Source organism: Trachurus japonicus, chromosome 4, assembly GCF_045865225.1.
Source record: "Trachurus japonicus isolate A0001 chromosome 4, Traja_1.0".
NCBI classification, from domain to species: Eukaryota; Metazoa; Chordata; class Actinopteri; order Carangiformes; family Carangidae; genus Trachurus; species Trachurus japonicus.
Window position 1 is genome coordinate 13,225,646 of NC_140910.1, and position 19,089 is coordinate 13,244,734.

The 19,089-nt window shown below is 40.0% G+C and overlaps 2 protein-coding genes across 2 annotated transcripts; both read right to left on the bottom strand.

Moving 5' to 3' along the window:
* Positions 1-5,901: 5,901 nt before the first annotated feature.
* Positions 5,902-11,336, bottom strand: sec22bb (SEC22 homolog B, vesicle trafficking protein b). The gene is made up of 5 exons (XM_085774056.1): positions 11,249-11,336; positions 9,641-9,750; positions 9,296-9,456; positions 7,576-7,722; positions 5,902-7,380 (listed from the first exon to the last, which is right to left on the bottom strand). Exons 1-5 carry the CDS (start codon positions 11,321-11,323, stop codon positions 7,226-7,228), a joined length of 648 nt encoding a protein of 215 aa, XP_085630182.1. The 5' UTR covers positions 11,324-11,336; the 3' UTR covers positions 5,902-7,225.
* An 887-nt stretch (positions 11,337-12,223) lies between these two features.
* npl (N-acetylneuraminate pyruvate lyase (dihydrodipicolinate synthase)) lies at positions 12,224-18,543 on the bottom strand. Its single transcript, XM_085774077.1, has 12 exons — positions 18,393-18,543; positions 18,135-18,217; positions 17,852-17,925; positions 16,480-16,567; positions 16,304-16,361; positions 14,454-14,529; positions 14,061-14,153; positions 13,800-13,948; positions 13,648-13,694; positions 13,459-13,543; positions 13,323-13,362; positions 12,224-13,211 (listed from the first exon to the last, which is right to left on the bottom strand). The coding sequence occupies exons 2-12, from the start codon at positions 18,200-18,202 to the stop codon at positions 13,066-13,068; spliced, it is 924 nt and encodes a 307-aa protein (XP_085630203.1). The 5' UTR covers positions 18,203-18,217; positions 18,393-18,543; the 3' UTR covers positions 12,224-13,065.
* Positions 18,544-19,089: the final 546 nt, after the last annotated feature.

The following is a 19,089-nucleotide window of genomic DNA, read 5'->3' on the forward strand; positions in this document are numbered from 1 at the left end:
GCATGCGAACACATCCTGTAAGGTGACCTGGGGCTCTGGCAGGGCCAGGTGGACAGGAATGTGCTGTTGTGTGTAGATGGGATCCTCCCTCGAGCGCCTCAGCCTGCCCACCGTCACCCCACACTAGGAGGCTATTTATATTGCACTGTGGGAAAATAACAGCCCAAGAGGTGTCATCTGGGTTCTGCAAGGTTTATACTTCCCTACCCACACACACGCAACATGCCTGCAATCTCCTTCAGTCACAAACAACTTAAGGACAAAACATTTTGTCATTTGCACATTGGCACTACCACTGCTGCTCAGCGACTGTATTCACACGGTTTAGATTTGACTGAGATTTGTGCAGAGGAGCAAGTTGCTAAGCTAGAAACACAAGTCAGAACTAGTTTGTGGAACCCTTAAGTAACACTACCCGGGGCAATGACCAGGAAACACATTTTGGATACTGTGATAGACGTTACACAAACATATAGGCATGCACACACACACACACACACACACACACGCGCTCACAAACACGACGGAGATGCATTCATGCATGCAGAATTCTCATTTGTGGAGAGCAAACATTCTTCAGCCCTCTAAAGCTGTATGACTTGGAGGAATATGATTTACTGGTGTGAAGTAAAACATGGAGAGGGAGATAAAAATAAATTAAAGGTGTTAATTTTGAAGTAGATAAGCATATGAATATGCAGCCACTGAACAGATAACTTTACTTTTGACAAAATAAGAGGGCCAGAAAAGACTGATTATAACTATCTCTGCAGTTTTGTGTTACTTTCGATGATGCAATTTAGTTCAATGCAAAAGTTGTGAAGATGATTGTAATGTGATGTTGAAAAATGATTGTCAATTCACCATCACTGCATCAGATGAGCTCAAGATGAACATATTATTCCTGTAACCTAACTCGTGAACTGTACCTTTGAGTTTACTGATCATTGAACATTTGATCACTTGAGTGAAATATGATCTCTTATGGTTGTTGTTAAGTGCCTTGGATGGTATATTTAACTGGTGGGGCTGATTTAGTGAAGGGAGGGATATGAGGGGACATGTGACCTCTGCATGTAATCCGCCATAACAAATCTGCACGTTATGTTGCCGATGATATTTGGATTTGAGGAAGGTCTCAGCGAGGGCAAATTCAGCCCCGCCGGCCCCCGCCCAAGGTCGTCTGAAGCTTTCTCCCATACATTAACACAGACATTTAAGCACAGATGTATGCACACACTTATGCATGCACCAGCGCTAAAACATAAACAAATGCACATTTAGCCCTTCGTCCATCATGTCTTGGTCCCTGAGGCCCAAAGGTGCATTAGGTCAAACTAATCTGCCACAGCCCATGGTATTTACCACATAGACCAGATGACAGCACTGAGGACGGGAAAGAGAGCTGGACTGATTCTAAACCAGGAATAAAGCATAATATATGGGTTGAAATTATGGTTTGTGGGGTTTTATTCAGCCATATAATGATCCATACATAACGTATATGCCCAAATATAAAAAACAGGCAGAACACAGACGGATTCAAAGCTGTAAATGACCATGCAAGGGCAAAAACTAAAGTGTTGTAGGATAGAATAAAATAAAGTATACTGTAAATGCCATGTAGTGTTAACTACTATTTATGACAACGGCACAGTAAAATCACTAAAAGTTCACATAACCTTTAAATTTTAACAGAAGCAACTAGAATTTGAGTATCCGACATCCTCTGGTGATGAATTTCTACATCGTCTCTGCCTAGAGGGGTCATTCTCAGTCATTTTTCACATTTTCGTCGTGCTCAATTCCCATCCCAACAACTGTGCGGACCCGGTTTTTCCGCATGTTTGTGTGTTTTCTCACATGCTGAAAGTTAAAGAGAGTGTAAAGTGAGTGTGCTCTGCCTATCTACAAGGGTTACTTCTATCATAAATTCACAAGCTGCTAAAAGACAGGCATGGCTGGAATTCACACTTCGGCCCTCACTTTCTCACAGGCTCAGCTCAGTGTTGTGTGTTTAGATGTGTGTCAGATATGACACTATGAATAAACCAAGAGTCTTCTCCAGTTGAAGAAATGTAGAAATAAATAAGAAACTATAGGAAAGACACTCGCTCATGTCTGTGAACTAAGCATCTCTTCCAGTGCAACATGTTCATGTCTTTAAGTTCCTCCTCTGTGTCACCTACTCTCACATTTCTCTCTTCCCACTCTGTGTACTGTTTTTGTTTATGGCATATTCTTACACACCTAAACGGTGATTAGAGCACTCAGCGAGAGATCTGAGTAAATATATAGCGCTGGGAAAAAGATAATTTATTGCATTGGTTTTATTACAGAGTTAAAGTCTGCTCTTTTTTAAATAGACCCATGCAGTATTATGACAGCAAGGCGTGAAGGGTCATCATTGGTCTGTGATGAGGTGATAAAAAATACACAAACTTTGGTGCACGTCCAGGCCTGTGCAACACAGTCCGTACTTGACCCCCCCTGTGAGAAGTTCCCTGTTCCCAGGACCCGGTGTGTACGTTTGGGGGGCAATAACTCACCAGGTCCCTTGACTTCCTCTTTCGGCCTTCTGCGTTTTATGGCCTTCTCCTCTGCCATACAGCTGCTGTCTCCACAGCTTCCCTTTACTCTGATTGGACTAGATGGGGGCTTGAGGGAAGATGATGAAGGGGAAGAGACTGGGAAGCAGCTGGGATGAGGTGGGAAGCTGGTGTGATATGGGATGGAGCATGTTTTTTCTTTCTTTTATTTTTTTTGCCAGAGCCATTACAAGATGATTTAATTGGCGGGGACATCAACCACAGCATCTTCCCACCACAATACATGTGTTAAGTGTGCAATACAGTGGGAAACAAGATGAAAACAAAATGCCGGGAAAAAACTGTTTTCTTTTAAAGCTGTGTTCTTTAAAAGTGCTGTCAGCTGAGAGTTTACAGTATATTCTTAATATTAAACAACTAGAGGTTGTATCTATATAGCATCTGAGCAATAACTGCTTTGCATTTGGATGGATTGCCAACAGATCTGGCATTTCATGACATTTGACATTCACGTTTCCCACAAGATGAATGCTAATAACTAAATGTGCTGTTCCTCCATCTAGGTCTATCATAAAGTCATTTTTTAAAAATCTGCATATAACTGTGGTTCATAACGATCCAATCAGCCTCATTTACAAGTTAGGAAATGTTAACCTTGGATGACATATTTATTCCTGCTAAAAAAAAAAGCCATTCCACTGTGACCTCGTTGATGGCATTAGCATATTGCTTAAGTACAAATGCCTGTGCCTGTAGTCTAGTTTATATTAGTGTTATCTCACATCTAACTCACATAATCAACTCTGTCACTATTTGTTAATTTGTTTGAATGGATCCTTTGCAGTTAAGGAATGTCATATGCACATGATTTTGCATAACCAACAATACACCCATGGTAGTTATGAGGGGAAAAAGTGCTAAGGAGGAAAGTTTAACCACGAATTGACCCTAATGGATACATCTTAATCCACTTATTTGGTATATTAATTTTTTCCAACACATCCTGACTCAGATCTCCTCAGTCTCAGGGTGTGTAGTGGGACATGCCTCATCATCAAAACATCTCTACAATGTGGCCTCCCACTAATAAGATAATGTCTGAGAGGTTCAGTGGACTTTGCGGCACACAGGGGAAGGATGAATGAATTTGCAACAGGGCGTGCTGTCTGCGTGTTTGTTTCCCTCAAGTGCTCATGTTGGTCTGCCAGAAATACAACTGAAACTCGGTCGCTGAGTCTGAATTTGCATGCGCGACTGTTCCAGTGTCTGTGAGACGAGGTGGCTGGAGATCAAGGTCAAGGTCACGTTGTTTTAAATGTCCTGTTTCTTTAAGATTGCACAAGACTCAGGAGAAGTCGAGTGTGGGTGGACGGCGCTGTGGTTGTGTCTGTGTCTTTGACAGGAAATTTAATCAAGATAGGGTAATATGAGTACTTGAAAGGTTTTGTTATTGAAAACAGATATATGTGTAGAGGGCACTGCAGCTTTTTCTACCAGTCTCGCTTTGTGAGTGAGCGTGTGTGTGTGTGTTTAAATCAGCCTATGTGTGTTTAGCACATGTGCTGTATTCCTGACCCCTGATCACACAAAGTATTTTAATCCAATCAGCTTCGTTTTCACATGACTGTCACACACTCGCCGCTGCTATGGTAACCTGCAGAGGAAGGAGAAAAAGCACTGGAGTGAGAGAGGAATACGTTGTCCTATCAGTAATCACTGTGACATTTACACACACACGCACACACACACACACACACACACACACACACACACACACACAAACAATCATGCATGGGTTTTTCACTTCACCTCTGTGACACTTGACTTTCTCTTCTTATTTGTTGAGCTTTATATGTGTTTGTTATTCTACAAAAACACAAAGCCAGATCTTTGAAGGAACTCTGATGAAATGAACCGAGTATACAGTAGGTCTATGACAGAGGAAGGAAAGACAGAATCATCTCAGCCTAAAGAAAAAAACACTTCATTTGCATATTAAAGTGATGGAGGAAGAGCCCCTTTCACAACAAAAGTAAATGTGCTACACAGGAAACAATGCTGCAAAATCAGTTTCAAAATATTTTTTTTTTTTTTAAGAAAAAAGTTTTAAATAACAGGCAAAAGGTTTTTCCATATAAGGAGAATGGCTGCAGAAATAGTGACAGACTCACAGGATGTGATTAAAAAGTCATCTCTGACACAAGTCCATTACTACACTTCTGCTGTTGCTGCAGTAGAGCTGGCAGATTTGTGCATCACTGCTGCAAAAATGTGCACGGGCTCATAGTGACAAGTAATAATCAGCAACAGAAAGAGTTAATGTGAAGGAAACTTTGCAAAAAAAAACTCTATCAGGTAATGAGGTCTGTTTCAGTGGGTGAAAGATTGCACAGAAAGACAACTTATATCTCAAATGAGGCCAAACTTACAAATATCCACTTCCCGTGAAAGGTGAAAAGGTTAGTCTGTGCCCTGTGGTTTGTTTTTGGCATGCTACCCTCTGCTTCTTCTTATTTTTTTCTGACATTTCCTGTTGAAGCATCAGACTGCAGCTCTTTGTGCTTACAATGCTAGGAGTTGTCGTATACTGAACTTGCCAGAAGCCTGCATCAGCAACAGGTTTTCTTTCCCCGGATGCACAGAAGCTGCAGCCTATTATTTTTTCTTTTTTTCTCTTCTTTTTATAACTAACCTATGATTTGGAGCTCAGCTAACAGGAACAGCAGAAGTTGCAATTCAGGGAAATTTTACAGCCTCACATTTCTACTGCTTCACTGCAACATTAAGCAAAGCGCTCCACCTGCTGGTCAATAACGCTATTGCCGTGTGTCACTGTGTTCATGGTGGCAAATGACATATAAAGTGAATTCAGATTAAGTTTCTGGGTAATTAATGTTTGAAAATAAATGTTCAGGCAGTGACACCCACAGCTTGTAGCCCTTTCTCCTGAAACCGTGTTGTACGTCTGAAAGAAACTTTTTTTTTCTTTTTTTAATCAAAAACATTACGCGGAAGGACTGTTTGAGTCAGAGTTTCATACTCAGAATTTGGTGTTCTCTAAGTATTTTGATTTATTTTTCCATATATTTTATTTTTTTTTACCTGGAAACCTTTTGCATATTAATTATTACTCACACAACCATGGGAAATCTTTCTTTAACTAGCAGTTAAAATAAGTGATCTTCCCTCTTAGACAACCCCACTTAAGTTACCTATACTTTTGTTTTTCTAAGAGCAGGATCACAATTATATACACTAAAGGCATTTGTTTGGTTAAATAAACAGTGAGACTTTCACCTCAACATCAGGTAACACTTGTATTACCAGTGAAGAAACACTTGATAAACATCAGTTCCTCTAACAAATGATTTTATTCAGATAGCAGACAGGGCAGAAAGAGAGGTGTCCTTTCCAGCTGAGAGCAGACAGCAGCTGGCTTTAACACCATTAACTGTCAGCCTGTTACCAACTTTTAAATCGAGTCTACACTTGTGTAAAGTTCATACAAAATATAAGGACCTGACCAGACATCAAATCTTTTTCTTCTTCTTTTTTTTTTTTAATGCCTGCTTACAGAAAGATGCTGGTCCACATGGTCACGGTGCAAGAGAGCATAAAGGGAGAGTGAATGCACACAGTTCAGATCAGATTAGGGACTGTATGAAAATTATTGGGGCAGAGGAGAGGGCATAAATCTTATATATATTACACATTCTCAATATTTTCCCTTTGTCCTCAGTGCATGAAACATGGCATCTAGTTAAAACACTGTGCATACTAAACCCATCATTTGCAACTTATCAGACTTTCTTCTTAAATTATCTTGCAAAGCAAAGTTGGAAAAATAACTCCCCTCTCCTGCTCTCTTAAAAAATCAGTCAGTCACTTCACTTGAAGAAAAAAAAACTATACCCCCCCCCTCCCTCTTTGATGACCACCTTTCCCCTCCTAATAATTTTCCCACAGTCCCTTAAATGGTCAATGACATCCCATAATCGCAAAAAAACAAAACAAAAAAACTGTTAAATCAGACACGGTGAAATAGCATCGCAAGGCTTCCATACAGCATTAAAAAAAAACAGTCCACTTAACTTACTTTATGTATATTGTTCAGCCGATTCAACTGCCTAAGAATAACGCCACATTTGTCATCCATTTGTATTGTCCAGAGTCTGTCAAGTCATTACTACTGTGATTATCAAGGAACAGCAATACTTGTATGATGTGCTCAGGATTTAAAAAAAAAAGTATTTTTTTCCTCCTATTTTCCTTATTTTTTGTATTACTAGGCAGTATACAAGATTTCACCAGTCACTCTGGTACGGTACAGTACAGAACAGCTTTGGATAATCACACAACAGGAAATTTCTTTTTCTCTTCATTTTTGCACAGAAATTGCCTTCAAAAACAAAGCAATCAATATAACATTATTGTTAATAATAAAACTATGTATTATGACATCATTTATATTCAGGTCACACATCCATGGACAGGTGAGAACAAAACGGGTGATAGTGTAGGTCTGTAAAGTCTTATTAAGAGCAGGGATCCTGTTTTTTTAGTCGAAGGTGACAGCTTTTCTTAAGTGTCTGCAGAGTATGCAGCTCATTTTCCACTTCAATACCTCCTCCCTCATCTTCTTCTACTTCTTCTTGTCCTCTTCTCTTCTTTCTCTCTCAGAGCCACCAAAAGCGTACATAGACAATCAGCATGATGAAAAAGACACCACCAGCTGCCAGCTTGGCATAGGTGGAGCGGGTATTCAGATACTTGGCGTCGCTCCTGTACTTCTTTGACAGGCTGGACAAATTGCTGGCCTTAGAGTCGAGTGCTGCAGGGGAGCAGAAACCAGAGGAAAGGGAATTGGAATTAAAAAAAAAAAAAAAAGGAGGAAAGAGGAATGTGCAAAAGGAGGAGGGAGGCACAGAGATAAAGACAAATCAAAATAAAGAAACAAACAGGTCACAGCTGTAGTGTCTGTCCTGAGAGCATCACAAAGCATAAGTCTGAGATAACACAGACTCACCAGAGAGAGCCTCTCCTCTCTGCAGCACCTCCTCTATGTTAGCCACCATGATCCTCTGGACGTCCTGGAGCTCTGTGTTGATGCTGCCCAGATTCCTTCTTGCTCGACTGTCAATGTATGATTTCTTGGTTTTTTGGATGTAGGTATCTAACAGGGAAGACATGTCAAGAGTATAATAAATTAAAACTAGAAGGGGAAGTGTTTTTTCTAATTAATTTACAGCCAAATGAGTTGCTCAGATGAGTCTTATTCCACAGCACCGGTAGACTGTTATATCTGCATGTTTTCCTTTGCTGGCAGATTTCAGAAACATAATTTGTGTTGTCTTTCTGGGTCAAACTGACCCAATTTGTTCCCTTCCTCCTTCCTTCCTTCCTTCCCTTCGTCCTCACTTCTTCTTCCTTCCTCTTTTGATCCAATTGACCCTCCATCTTTCTTTCTTTCCTCCCTTCTTTCCCTTTGTCCTTCCTTTCTTCCTACCATTCTTCCTTCCTTTTTGACCCAATCTGTACCCTCCCTCCATCTATCTTTCCTTCCTTCCTTCCTTCCTACTTTTCCTTTGTCCTTCCTGCCTTCCTTCCTCCTTGACCCAGGTGGACAACAGGAGGGTTAACTAAAAAATAAAACTCAGCAGCAGAGCAGTGTTGCTCCAACTGATTCTCTATGGGACATACAGTATGTGGCACTGACTTTTCATGGGGTAGTGATGTGAAACAATGAATTCATAGTGTAAGGGGAAACTAAACGCAGTTTAAAGCAGAGTTCATCTGTAGTGATTCATCAAGAAAGCTGACAAAAGGTGATGCAGACTTGGGCCATAGTGGTTTTGCCCATGTCAACAATCAACAGTGGTGGAGGTGGTTGAGTTGTATTCTGGGTAATGACACCCTCTGGTTAATGTTTAAAATCTTAAGTGTCAATGCAGCTGTACTTCCTCTATAACATGTTAATGGGCAGTGCAAACAATAAAGAAGCAGATATTTGAATTTTTAAAGGGATAGTTCAACATATTGGCAAATTCGCCCGTTGCCATAATCCCTACAGCCATAGGAGTAGGTTTGTTACCTTTAATTGTCGGTGCAAGCTGTTTTGAGATCTGCAGGAGAGAGATACAAGCTGCTCAGCTAACGCTACGGAGGCTCATGTTATTTCTTGCTTTCCCTCAAAATTCAACAAATACACAATCCAACAACTCCAAAACGCTCTCATGGACAAGTTGTGACCTGAACATTCACCACGCTATATGATAATAATGGAACGTTACGAGACAGAGTTGTTTTCGAGGTAAACGCCTGTTCCCATTGGGTGCAGTCGTTTTTCGGCAAGCAGTCTCTTTTCGGCACAACACTAGCTTTGCATTTACCTCGAAAACAGCTCTGTCTCGTAACATTCCATTATTATTTCATAGCGTGGTGAATGTGCAGGTCACAACTTGTCCAAGAGAGGGTTTGGGAGTTGTTGGATTGTGTATTTGATGAGTTTGATGGGGGAAACCCGGAAATACCATGAGCCTCCGTAGCGTAGCTCTGAGCAGCTTGCATCTCTGCCCCGCAGATCTCAAAACAGCTTGCACCGACAATTAAGGTAATGAACCTACCCCTGACACTATAGGGATTATGGCAATGGGCAAATTTGCCAAAATGTTGAAATATCCCTTTAATCAATAGGACTGCTGATGTAAGGTTAGATATTGATGTGAGCAGCAATGGTTTGTTCTTACCAAATTCAATGAAGGAGTAAGGCCGAGATACTGTGGGAACCTTCTTTCCATGTTGCTCATGAAACTCTGCCTGCAGGTCTTCTAGGTACGCAAAGGCCAGCTTCTTGGGAAAACTGGCTTCACACAGCACAAGGTAGCACACTCCTTTCTCTATAAAATAGCTGCAGAGACGAGAAAATTAGGAACACAGCTTCTGGGTAATACTGTATTGCCACATTTGAACTTCAAGGTGACATAATTACTGTAAAAACTACCTAGAAACTATTACTGGCAACCGAGTGATGGGTTATCTAGCCCTAATTTGGTGTACAAGTCCTCTCTGCCAACCACTTCATAGTCACTCACTGAAATGACATGGAACCAGCCTCCAAAGTGCAGCGTGTGGGACTCTGTTCGTTGAGTTTCCTGAAGAGCTGCTTAGCTTGACTCTGATACTGTTGAAGATCCCGACCCAACTACACAGGTAAAAAAAAAAAAAAAAAAGAACAGTGGTTATTATACATCTCACACAGAGAGAAATAGTGTTTAAAAAATAGTGCTGGAAACTGACATTTGTTACAAAGGTAGGTAGAGATATTACTAGAGATATACACTATGAAAATGTCAAGTGTGTGAATTACTGTAGACAGAGAAACAAAATCACACTGTTTTCCACAAAATTAACTCTTCATGTGAAAAACTACAGACACTCTCAGCAGTGTGATGCCACATCTGAGACTAAGGGCAGCAAATCGCCACTTTGTCCTTAGGGTAAAAAATTGTCAGCATCGTCTGCCTGGTGGATTGTATTCATTTCTTGTGAGTTGTCCCCGTGGACCAACGAACAGAGCATTTACAACAACACTAAAACATCAAAGAAAACACATATGATGTCGAAGCACAGAGCAGAGAGACAACAAACCTTTTCACTTCCCTTTTTGAAAGCAAACAAGAGAGCGAAGGAGAAATGTTAGACTCCTGTTAAGTCATGCTCATACATATTAAAACATTACAACTGGTTACAATTAGAACATGCTTGGCTTAAAAACACATAAACTGTATTAAAAAGGTTCCATTTGAGGACAACTGATACTGGATTTGATACTTTTACCAATTACAGTCCTTGGGGTTTAAAATTTTTTTTTTTTTTTAAAGGGCCCCTATGTGCCAGTTGTCACACTGTCATGTACTGTCAGGATATTCAAATGATGCTCTCTGGTGGACAAACTATGTAATGGCAACACCCTTTTCAAATCCCCTCAAACAAATACGGTGTATTTGCCATTCAGGGTGGTATTCCTTGTTGATTTATCAGCTAATATACATGACGATGAGATATCACCGTGATGAGTTCAAACTGACTGATACTTGCAGCATTTTTACATGCTTTACTGAACAAAACAAATGGTGTGGTTGATGACGTTATACTTATCTATATCTGACTTGAGATTTGCTTTCATGTACAATATGTAGACATGCAAATGTTTGGACTGCAGATTGACCTACACTGAGTCCTGGAAAAAGCTACAGCCAAACCAACACCAAGTGTCACTGCAGTTGTGCAACGCTCAGAAGGCTGGAGCCAACATCTGAACAGGGTCAGGGTTGAAACTCTGATGAATGAGCCAGCAGTTCAGTATGGTTTTTGATACGGAATAGATAGACAGGCCTCTCTGCTTATCACCTAGTCACTGTGCGGTCGCCTTAATAAGTTACACATACACACAGCAGCCACTGGTCGAGTCCTCCTGGACCCACATCTGGAGGAAAACCTCCGATCCACCCCCCCACGGTGGAGGTCCCGGAGGAGTCAGAGCTGGCCAGCTGCTCTGTCTGTGCTAGCTAACTTAACGTGTCGCTGTGGCATTTCTACATCCTTATATGAGGCGTTTATAGCAGAAGCCTGGACTGGTGAAAAGCAAAACCAGGCAGCTAACTAGCGACCACAGAAGGCAAAAGAGGTGAAATGTGAACCTGCTCGTCCTCCTGCATGGAAGCGGCCAGCGGCAGACCGTCCGCCAGCCGAGCGATCATCGTCAGCAGCACCATGTTTCCGCCGTCTACTGGTGTTTCTCCACCGCCCGGTGAGTGTTACAGGTGACTGGTAGTACCACTGTTTGACAGGCTGTGAACTGACAACACCACAGGACTGACGCGCTGAGCTGGCCGGAAACGCTAGAGCTTTGTGTGTCACAGCTAAACCCCTCCGTGCGCCTGTTGCACGGAAATAAGCGACACGCGAAGGTTCCGCATCACAGTCGGTGTATTTGGAGCAATATTGTTGTGCCTCTTAAAATTAGATAGATGTGTTGCTTATTCTGCTTACTCACTTATTGTTGATTGATTATGATTTAAATGTTGACAATGACAGTGGAAAATGAAAAGGTCATAAGCATCTTCCTCACAAGGTGAAAGATTTAATGAGGCCATTAATTGGGGACTCCTCTGAGTCTGTTAGACCTGTCATTAATCAAAGGTGGGCACAGTAATCAGCCCTAAATACAAGTTTTAATTGGCACCAAATGGTTTTGGAAAATGTTTACGAAAAGACGTATTAGTCCACATTTCTTTTCTTTTTCTTTTTAAACTAGAACATTTCCATGGAGACATTTTGAGAGTGGGGCCATGTGTGATCTCTGTCGAAAAGGGAATCAAACCCAGAAAAAGCTACAGTCAAACCACAATTAAAGAGTTAATTATTAGTCTGAGCAAACAAACCATCACTGATGTTTAATTTCTACAGTCGGGTATGGGAACTGATGATTTCCACAAATTCAAACAGGTTATTACTTGCTCTCAGAGGCTTTTATACAAACAGAACACAAACCCCCTTTCTCCAAAAGAAAAACAGAAATCCACAACAGACCACCATGACGTGTTAGAGCAAGTCTTGGAGATAATCTTGCCTTGTTGTTTTATTTTTCTCCAGCAACAAGACATGAATCAGGGTTGAATAACTGCATTTATTAGTACAACATTTTGATTCCCTTTTAATGCCATTTAAGAGTAAATAATTCAAAAAATAATGCATGTCATTTGTGAGTGTGTTTATGTGATTATGTTTCAGCAGTGTGTCTTGGAGTGTTAGACATTTCATTCATGAAAATGTTTATTTTGTGTTAATATTCCTCTTACTTACAAAATAAGGCTTTGAGTGCTCAAATTCTCAAGTTCAGACCAGTTATGGCTTTACACAGTACAAGATAATAACAGCAATACTGCTCAGTTGTGACACTAGTTCCCTGAATGTAGTAAAAGTGCCATATTTCCCTGGGCAATGTAGTAACTATTTTATGAATATGTTATGAACAATAATAGGCTTTTTCCCCAATCAATGGAAAAGATTAACTCTTGACAAATATCTCATTAGAGAATGTCATAGACTGTAAAAAGAATGCCCATAAAAATTTTATATTATATTCAAGAAAGTAAATATACTCTTGATGAACCGTTATGAAAACATTCCAGTTTTTTTATGATAACAGTGAAGCCCACTTGTAAGTTTCAAGATATTTAAAAGCTAAAAATGCTAAATTGCTAACTGTATAACTCAAATACTATTATGAAATGATTTCACAGAAATGCCTCAGCCTAAACTGTCCCCTGACTGTGCACCTGCCTGGAACTATGTGCAAAAGGTCCAAAAAATGTAGATTTATGATTGGCAATAATTCCTCTCCTGTTCAACAGAAAGGTTTGTTAAAAAGTGTAATAAATTGCTACTTTGATTTGACTGTACATGTTAAGGCAACTGAGGGATTTTTAGTGCCAAACAATCCAGTATAAACAAATCAGCAAGTAGGAAATAAGGAGTGATATTTCTTTGCAATAGCCAAAGCATGACTTGGAGGGCAGGGCATCACAGGAAGTCGAGGAGGCCCCAAATTCAAGCCTGACAGCTCATTCATCAACTGCTTATTTACTCCCACGTCAAAGCCTGCCATTAACAATAAAGCAGATATAGTCACAAACAGAGAACCACTGCTGTATTTGTCTTATATGTGGTAAATATGGTATGAAAATCACACATTACACAAACACTACTTACCGGCTTTCTTGGCATAAGCAAGAACATCTTGCATCTTGAACTGCTCATGGAAATCAGACAAAGATATCAGAAACCAAAATTGATGCAAATTCTCATAAGAGAGAGTCTGGGGCAAAAACAGGCAGATGGACAATACCTGTGTTTCTCTGGCCTTGGTAAGGTGGCCCTCCTCAAAATCTGATATGAGCTCGTTGATATGACATCCCATATAGTTGTATGTGCTGTAGGACGAGATATTAACAACATTGTCTTTGTGCATAACTGTGTAGCACAGAGCAAGAAAGGAAACAAATTATTTTACAAATATGCAAACTCATACACTTACCTGCCAACTGCTCCGTGGGCTCCAAAAGCCAGACCTGCTAGTAGTTGCTGTGGAAAAAGAAAAAACCCTTGGTTCGAGTTACATGCTGCCACATTTCAATGTATATATATATATAACAGCACAGAGCAGAGGGAGAAGGAGTGAAGACCGACCTCGTCCACACCGTAGAGGACTGACCAGTCGTTAGGCTGACTGTAGCTCATACACTGACCGAAGTCCATCATATCAGTGCCCGAGAACTTCACTCCTCTGTAGGAAGGAATGAGGTCCTTAATACCGTCCAGCACATCTCTTGCCAGCACTGAGGAAGCAAAAGCGCAGGTCACATTCTGTGTGCCATCAGTAAAGAATTTAACAAGCCACCTGTTTCTCCATAGTTGCCAGATGCAGAATCCTTCATCAATAGCACTAACCATTAACACCGGTGACAGCTGGAATATGATAATAATAGAAGGGAACTCCTGGAGCAACTTCAGCCACCGCAGCGAGGTACTTCTTCAGGGCTTCTATAAAGGGTGAGAAGGAACACATTATATATGGAGTAGAGCATCTCCAAAAAACTGGATAATTAGCTGAATATCTAACCATTCACTCTTAATGATAACCCAGTTCCACGTAATAATTCATTAAAATTTCCAGCCTCTGTATAGTAAGTTGTGACAAATATCTGTGTCTTTCTTGTTTAGGTTGTGATACAGTATCAATATGGTAATGATGCTTGGATGAAATCACAAAGTGGATATAAAGCAGGACACCTTTTCAACAGGCATTGACCTTTCATCTGAAAACATTCCCACATTATATACCTGCAGTGCGGGGCTTGAAGAAAGAGGGGGAAATGACTGCTATCCCATCAGCCTCAATCTCCTGTGCATGGCGGGCCTGGGGGAACAGAGAACAGAGAGAGTGGAGACAGATGACTCGTAGGTATGTCTCACCGCTAAAGGCTATAAAAGACAATGTAAAATGACAAAAATCTTATAGAATGAAGCAGATCAGTTCCACAGAATGGAGTTGTTTTCCAGTTAAATTCATGCTTAACCACTTAAACGTGTTCCCGTCGGGGGCAGTTTTTTGGCAAGCAGTCTCTAGATTTGCCTCGAAAACAACTCTGTCTCGTAATGTTCCGTTATTATCTCATAGCGTGGTGAATGTGCAGGTCACAACTTGTCCATGAGAGCATTTTTGGAGTTGTTGGATTGTGTATTTGATGAGTTTGATGAGGGAAACCAAGAAATCCCATCAGCCCCGTAGCGTAGCCAACACAATTAAAGGTAACGAACTACTACTCCTAAAACTATAGGGATTATGGCAATGGGCCAATTTGCCAAAATGTTGAACTATCCCTTTAAAAGTTAACAATTCTCCACTCACCCATATTTCTCTTTTTATTAAACCTATATTTTACAAGACAAAATATTAAAAACAAAATTCTGTTGGCCTGGCAAGTGCCATAAAACACTGTATCAGGCTGTAGTAAAACATTTACAGGTGTCATTAAGAATTGCATTTAGACGGCATCTGAAAGCAGATATACCGTAGATACAAAATCATCAAGTTTTAGTGTTTTTTTATTTTTATTTGATTGCAGCAAATGAGAAGGACAGTTTTCCTAATAGTAGTGGATGGAAAGAGGGTGTGTTAGATCACATGAAGGTAGGAGGTTAGATTTCACTAAAGAACGTTTTGGACTTTACATGATGTCTGTGTCAGCTTTTATATGATGACGTTTGTACTATATACACATTACAACTTTGTGATCAAGGGCAAAGGGATTTTTGAACTTCCCCGTTTCCTACTTTACATTTGATGCTTTCACAGTGCCTAAGCCTTAAACATAGTTTATCTTTACTAAGGTGTATAGTTGTTTGTGTCATGCTGGAAAAAATCCCAAACCCATTAAACAGATTGAAAAACACTTCCATGTGTACATGCTCTGTGATTAGGAAGAAACTAGGTCAAAGTCTACTTTTTGGCTGGACTTCGTAATGATCAATGTCTGAAAATGTGTGAAATTGAGGATGTAGTTGTGCAACCGCTTTAAACAACTCACATCATCTCATCACATTAGCAGTGGTGCCCAGTGTCAGCAACAGCTGATGGGGAAACTCCAACTCAGCAACGGGGCACTGGGCTGGCAGTGGTGGGAAGCTGATTACTTAACACTAAACAGTCAGTCAATGACATTTGTGATTATAGATCTGGCCCCTCTGTTGTGGTCCATGCAAAAAGTAACATGAACAAAACTTTTTATTTAATCATTCACCAGAATTAATTTAACTACAGTACATCTAAAAGCACATGTGTTTTATTGCCATGCAGTTACTAGAGACTGAAAAATATGAGCCCTGATTGAAAATATCCTTGGAGAAAAATCAATCTGGGGATTCATATTTAATGCTGGATAAGATGAAGATGAAATAGCTGGACTAGACTGGCACCGGGCTAGCTGGGAGGGATATGTTTCTTTGGTGACTGAAGTCAGATTTCTAAGAATCTAAGAAAGTAAAAGTAAAATAAGTATGGTACACTGGAATAACTCTGCCTATCATCTAATAATCTACCTTTGTGAAACAAAGCGTGTGGTTTTCTTGTGAGTTCTTGGTTTTATTCAATGTTTGTGTCATCATTGATGATTCACGAAGACATAACTCACCAGTTCTTGGGAGTCTTTCACGCTCATGCAACCGACATGCACAATCACCTGATCCATTCTGTAGAGACATGCACACACATGAAGGCAAAAGAAATTTTGCAAACTCAACCATTCTCCTTAGTCTTAAATTGACATATTGACAAATGTTCAGACAAAGTGGAAGTGTGATAACTTACTTCTCCTTGGATTTCTGACACCATTCCTTTGCCAACTTCTTCCTCTCTTCAACACTGAGAGACATGCTCTCTCCGGTGGTGCCATTCACTGCAAACAGGTAAAGCCAAGTCAAATCAAACTTTATTTATAAAGCACATTTAAATCAACCAAAGTTTACCTAACTGCTGTACAGGACAAAAAAGTGAAAGTTAACACAAAAGAGGATCTTAAAGGAAAATAGGCCCAATTCATCAAGTGGTTCACCACCAGAATGACTGAGTGTGCAATATTTGACAGAACAAAACTATTTCAAGGGTAATCAGCAGTGATGCAGACACTGAGATAAGTAAGAACACAATGAATTAAAAACAAGGCACGGATGACGTACAGACATGCAGACAGCTCTTACGGGGCCCAGTGAGGAAATTATGAGTTTGTGCAAAGTGTGAAATGAACAGAAATCAGAGTCATGTTTAAAACACAGGAAACATCAATTAGCCCTAATCAATGCAGAGAAAAGGGCATATTTAACGCTGGCCTTCTCTTTCATTGTATATCATGGATCGTTAGCCATAACCATAGCAGTCAACCATAGCCATCACACTACATAGACAAAACACTGTCTGTTAAATTAAATATGAAGGCACCCTGTGGGGTATTAGACCAACAGCGTTGGAAAGTGTGTCCTGAGTTTGATTGTATGGGTTTCGCAAGTAATATTAAACTGTCAACCACTGCCAGTAAATGCATGCTCTTTGTGGCTGTTTTTAGAATGACGCAATAACACTCATTTCCTCAGAATTATGACTGACATTTGGAGAGCTTTAGCCTAATCTTGTTTTTGATAAATGCAAGCCCAGTCATGTTTCTATTGTGACATCTCAAATATGTAATGCATACTTATTTCTAACATGACTAAACCAGTCAAATTTACAGTCAGAAAGTCAGAATTAACAAAAAATTATATTGATGTGATATCAAATGATATAAAAAAATGTAATATAATGTACAAAAAGAAGAATTAGGCCTTTGTGGATAGGAAACCATTTGGACTTGGCCTCTACGAATGGTAAAACACTACATTAGACGATTACAAAAAGTATTGCGAAACAAACAGCGTTTCAATATTTTCTGTTTTATCATCAAAACACTATTCCAGATACACTGCCCAGCAGAATCACCATGTCTCTTTTCCCTCTCATAGAAACTTATATTCTTTTCTTATTTTTTTTCCCTTTTAGTTATTTTTTGAAACTAACTAATTGCAAGTAACAAAATATAGTTTAACCAGAGTTGCAAGGTTAATAGAGCAGGTTTGCCTACAAACCAACTAGGTAAAACATGCAACATCAGAGATTCACATAGACATAGCCTATAGATGACAAAACTTACCAAATATGTTCTTTACACCTTGTTTCTCTTTCAAGTAGGTAACATAAGGTCCAATCTGTGAGAGGTCGACTTCACTGTTTTGGGGGAAAATGTAAAGAATATTGACACACAGATTACCATATAGCCTATACTGCATTATCCTGGCCTAGTGGGTGTGTGATGGGCACATATAGGCTATGCCGCACAGGCAAACTGAATGTACAGTCACACACAGCAAACGCATCACTGAATGCTACATTTATGCAAAACACAGGTAGGAGAGTGGTTTGTAAAGGTTGCTTACCCAGATTTGTTGAATGGAGTGAATGTAGCTGCAACAAGTCCTGTCAGCTTTTTACCAGAAAGAGCCATGGCTAACAAGGCAACCTTGATATACGGATAAACCGCACATGTTAAGAACAAGAGAGAGAGAGAGAGATCTGTCAAAATACCCTGAGGTTAAACTACCATGAATATTACATCGTGGAGTGTATGTTTTCGATCAGGGTATGCATATGGCTTACAGAGGAGGAAATGAAGAGAAAATCAAAATGCAGCCTACCGTAGAAAAGGCTCAGAGGAATCCAGATGTCAGCACCAGGGCAGGTAAGACTGCTTTGCGTTCTGAGCGTTGAGGACATCAATTTTATATCCACGGAGGTTATTGGCAACCAGTTTCCCAAAATATGCGACTAGTTAGGGATTTGTTGATATGTTTGTCACGTGAGACCATCTAAACGTCAAGTGACATCGCAAACGTTCATGGGAAATGTAGTTATGAGAAAAGTTATGAGATAAAATGCAGTTCCCCTTTTTATAACTTGTTAAGTATCAAAGTCATCTTTACACACGGACACAGTGTTTTTAATAGTTTTGTGACTTATTTAGAATTGTTCTTTACTTTTGTGTTTTGTTTCATTTACAAGACATTAACGCTGCATTTACATGTTGTCGGGATATTTCATTTTCCACAGTGGCAAACTATAGTCTAAAACAGAGGACATTGAAATATGGTGTTACTCGTGTTATTTTTATGAATTCACGTGAATAATTATAACTGTGGTGATGTTGCTGTAAAATTCGCTGTAAAACACTCACAAGAGGCTACGAAACATATCTTTTTTCGAGCAGCTCCGGAAGGCAACACCTGTGAGAATGGGGGCGGTTGTTTAGTACGTAGAGAGACAGTCTTCAAGGTTTTTGTTTTCAGAGTTTGTACTTTCAGGCAACTCTTCCTTCGAGTGGATCAGTGGTTTCTT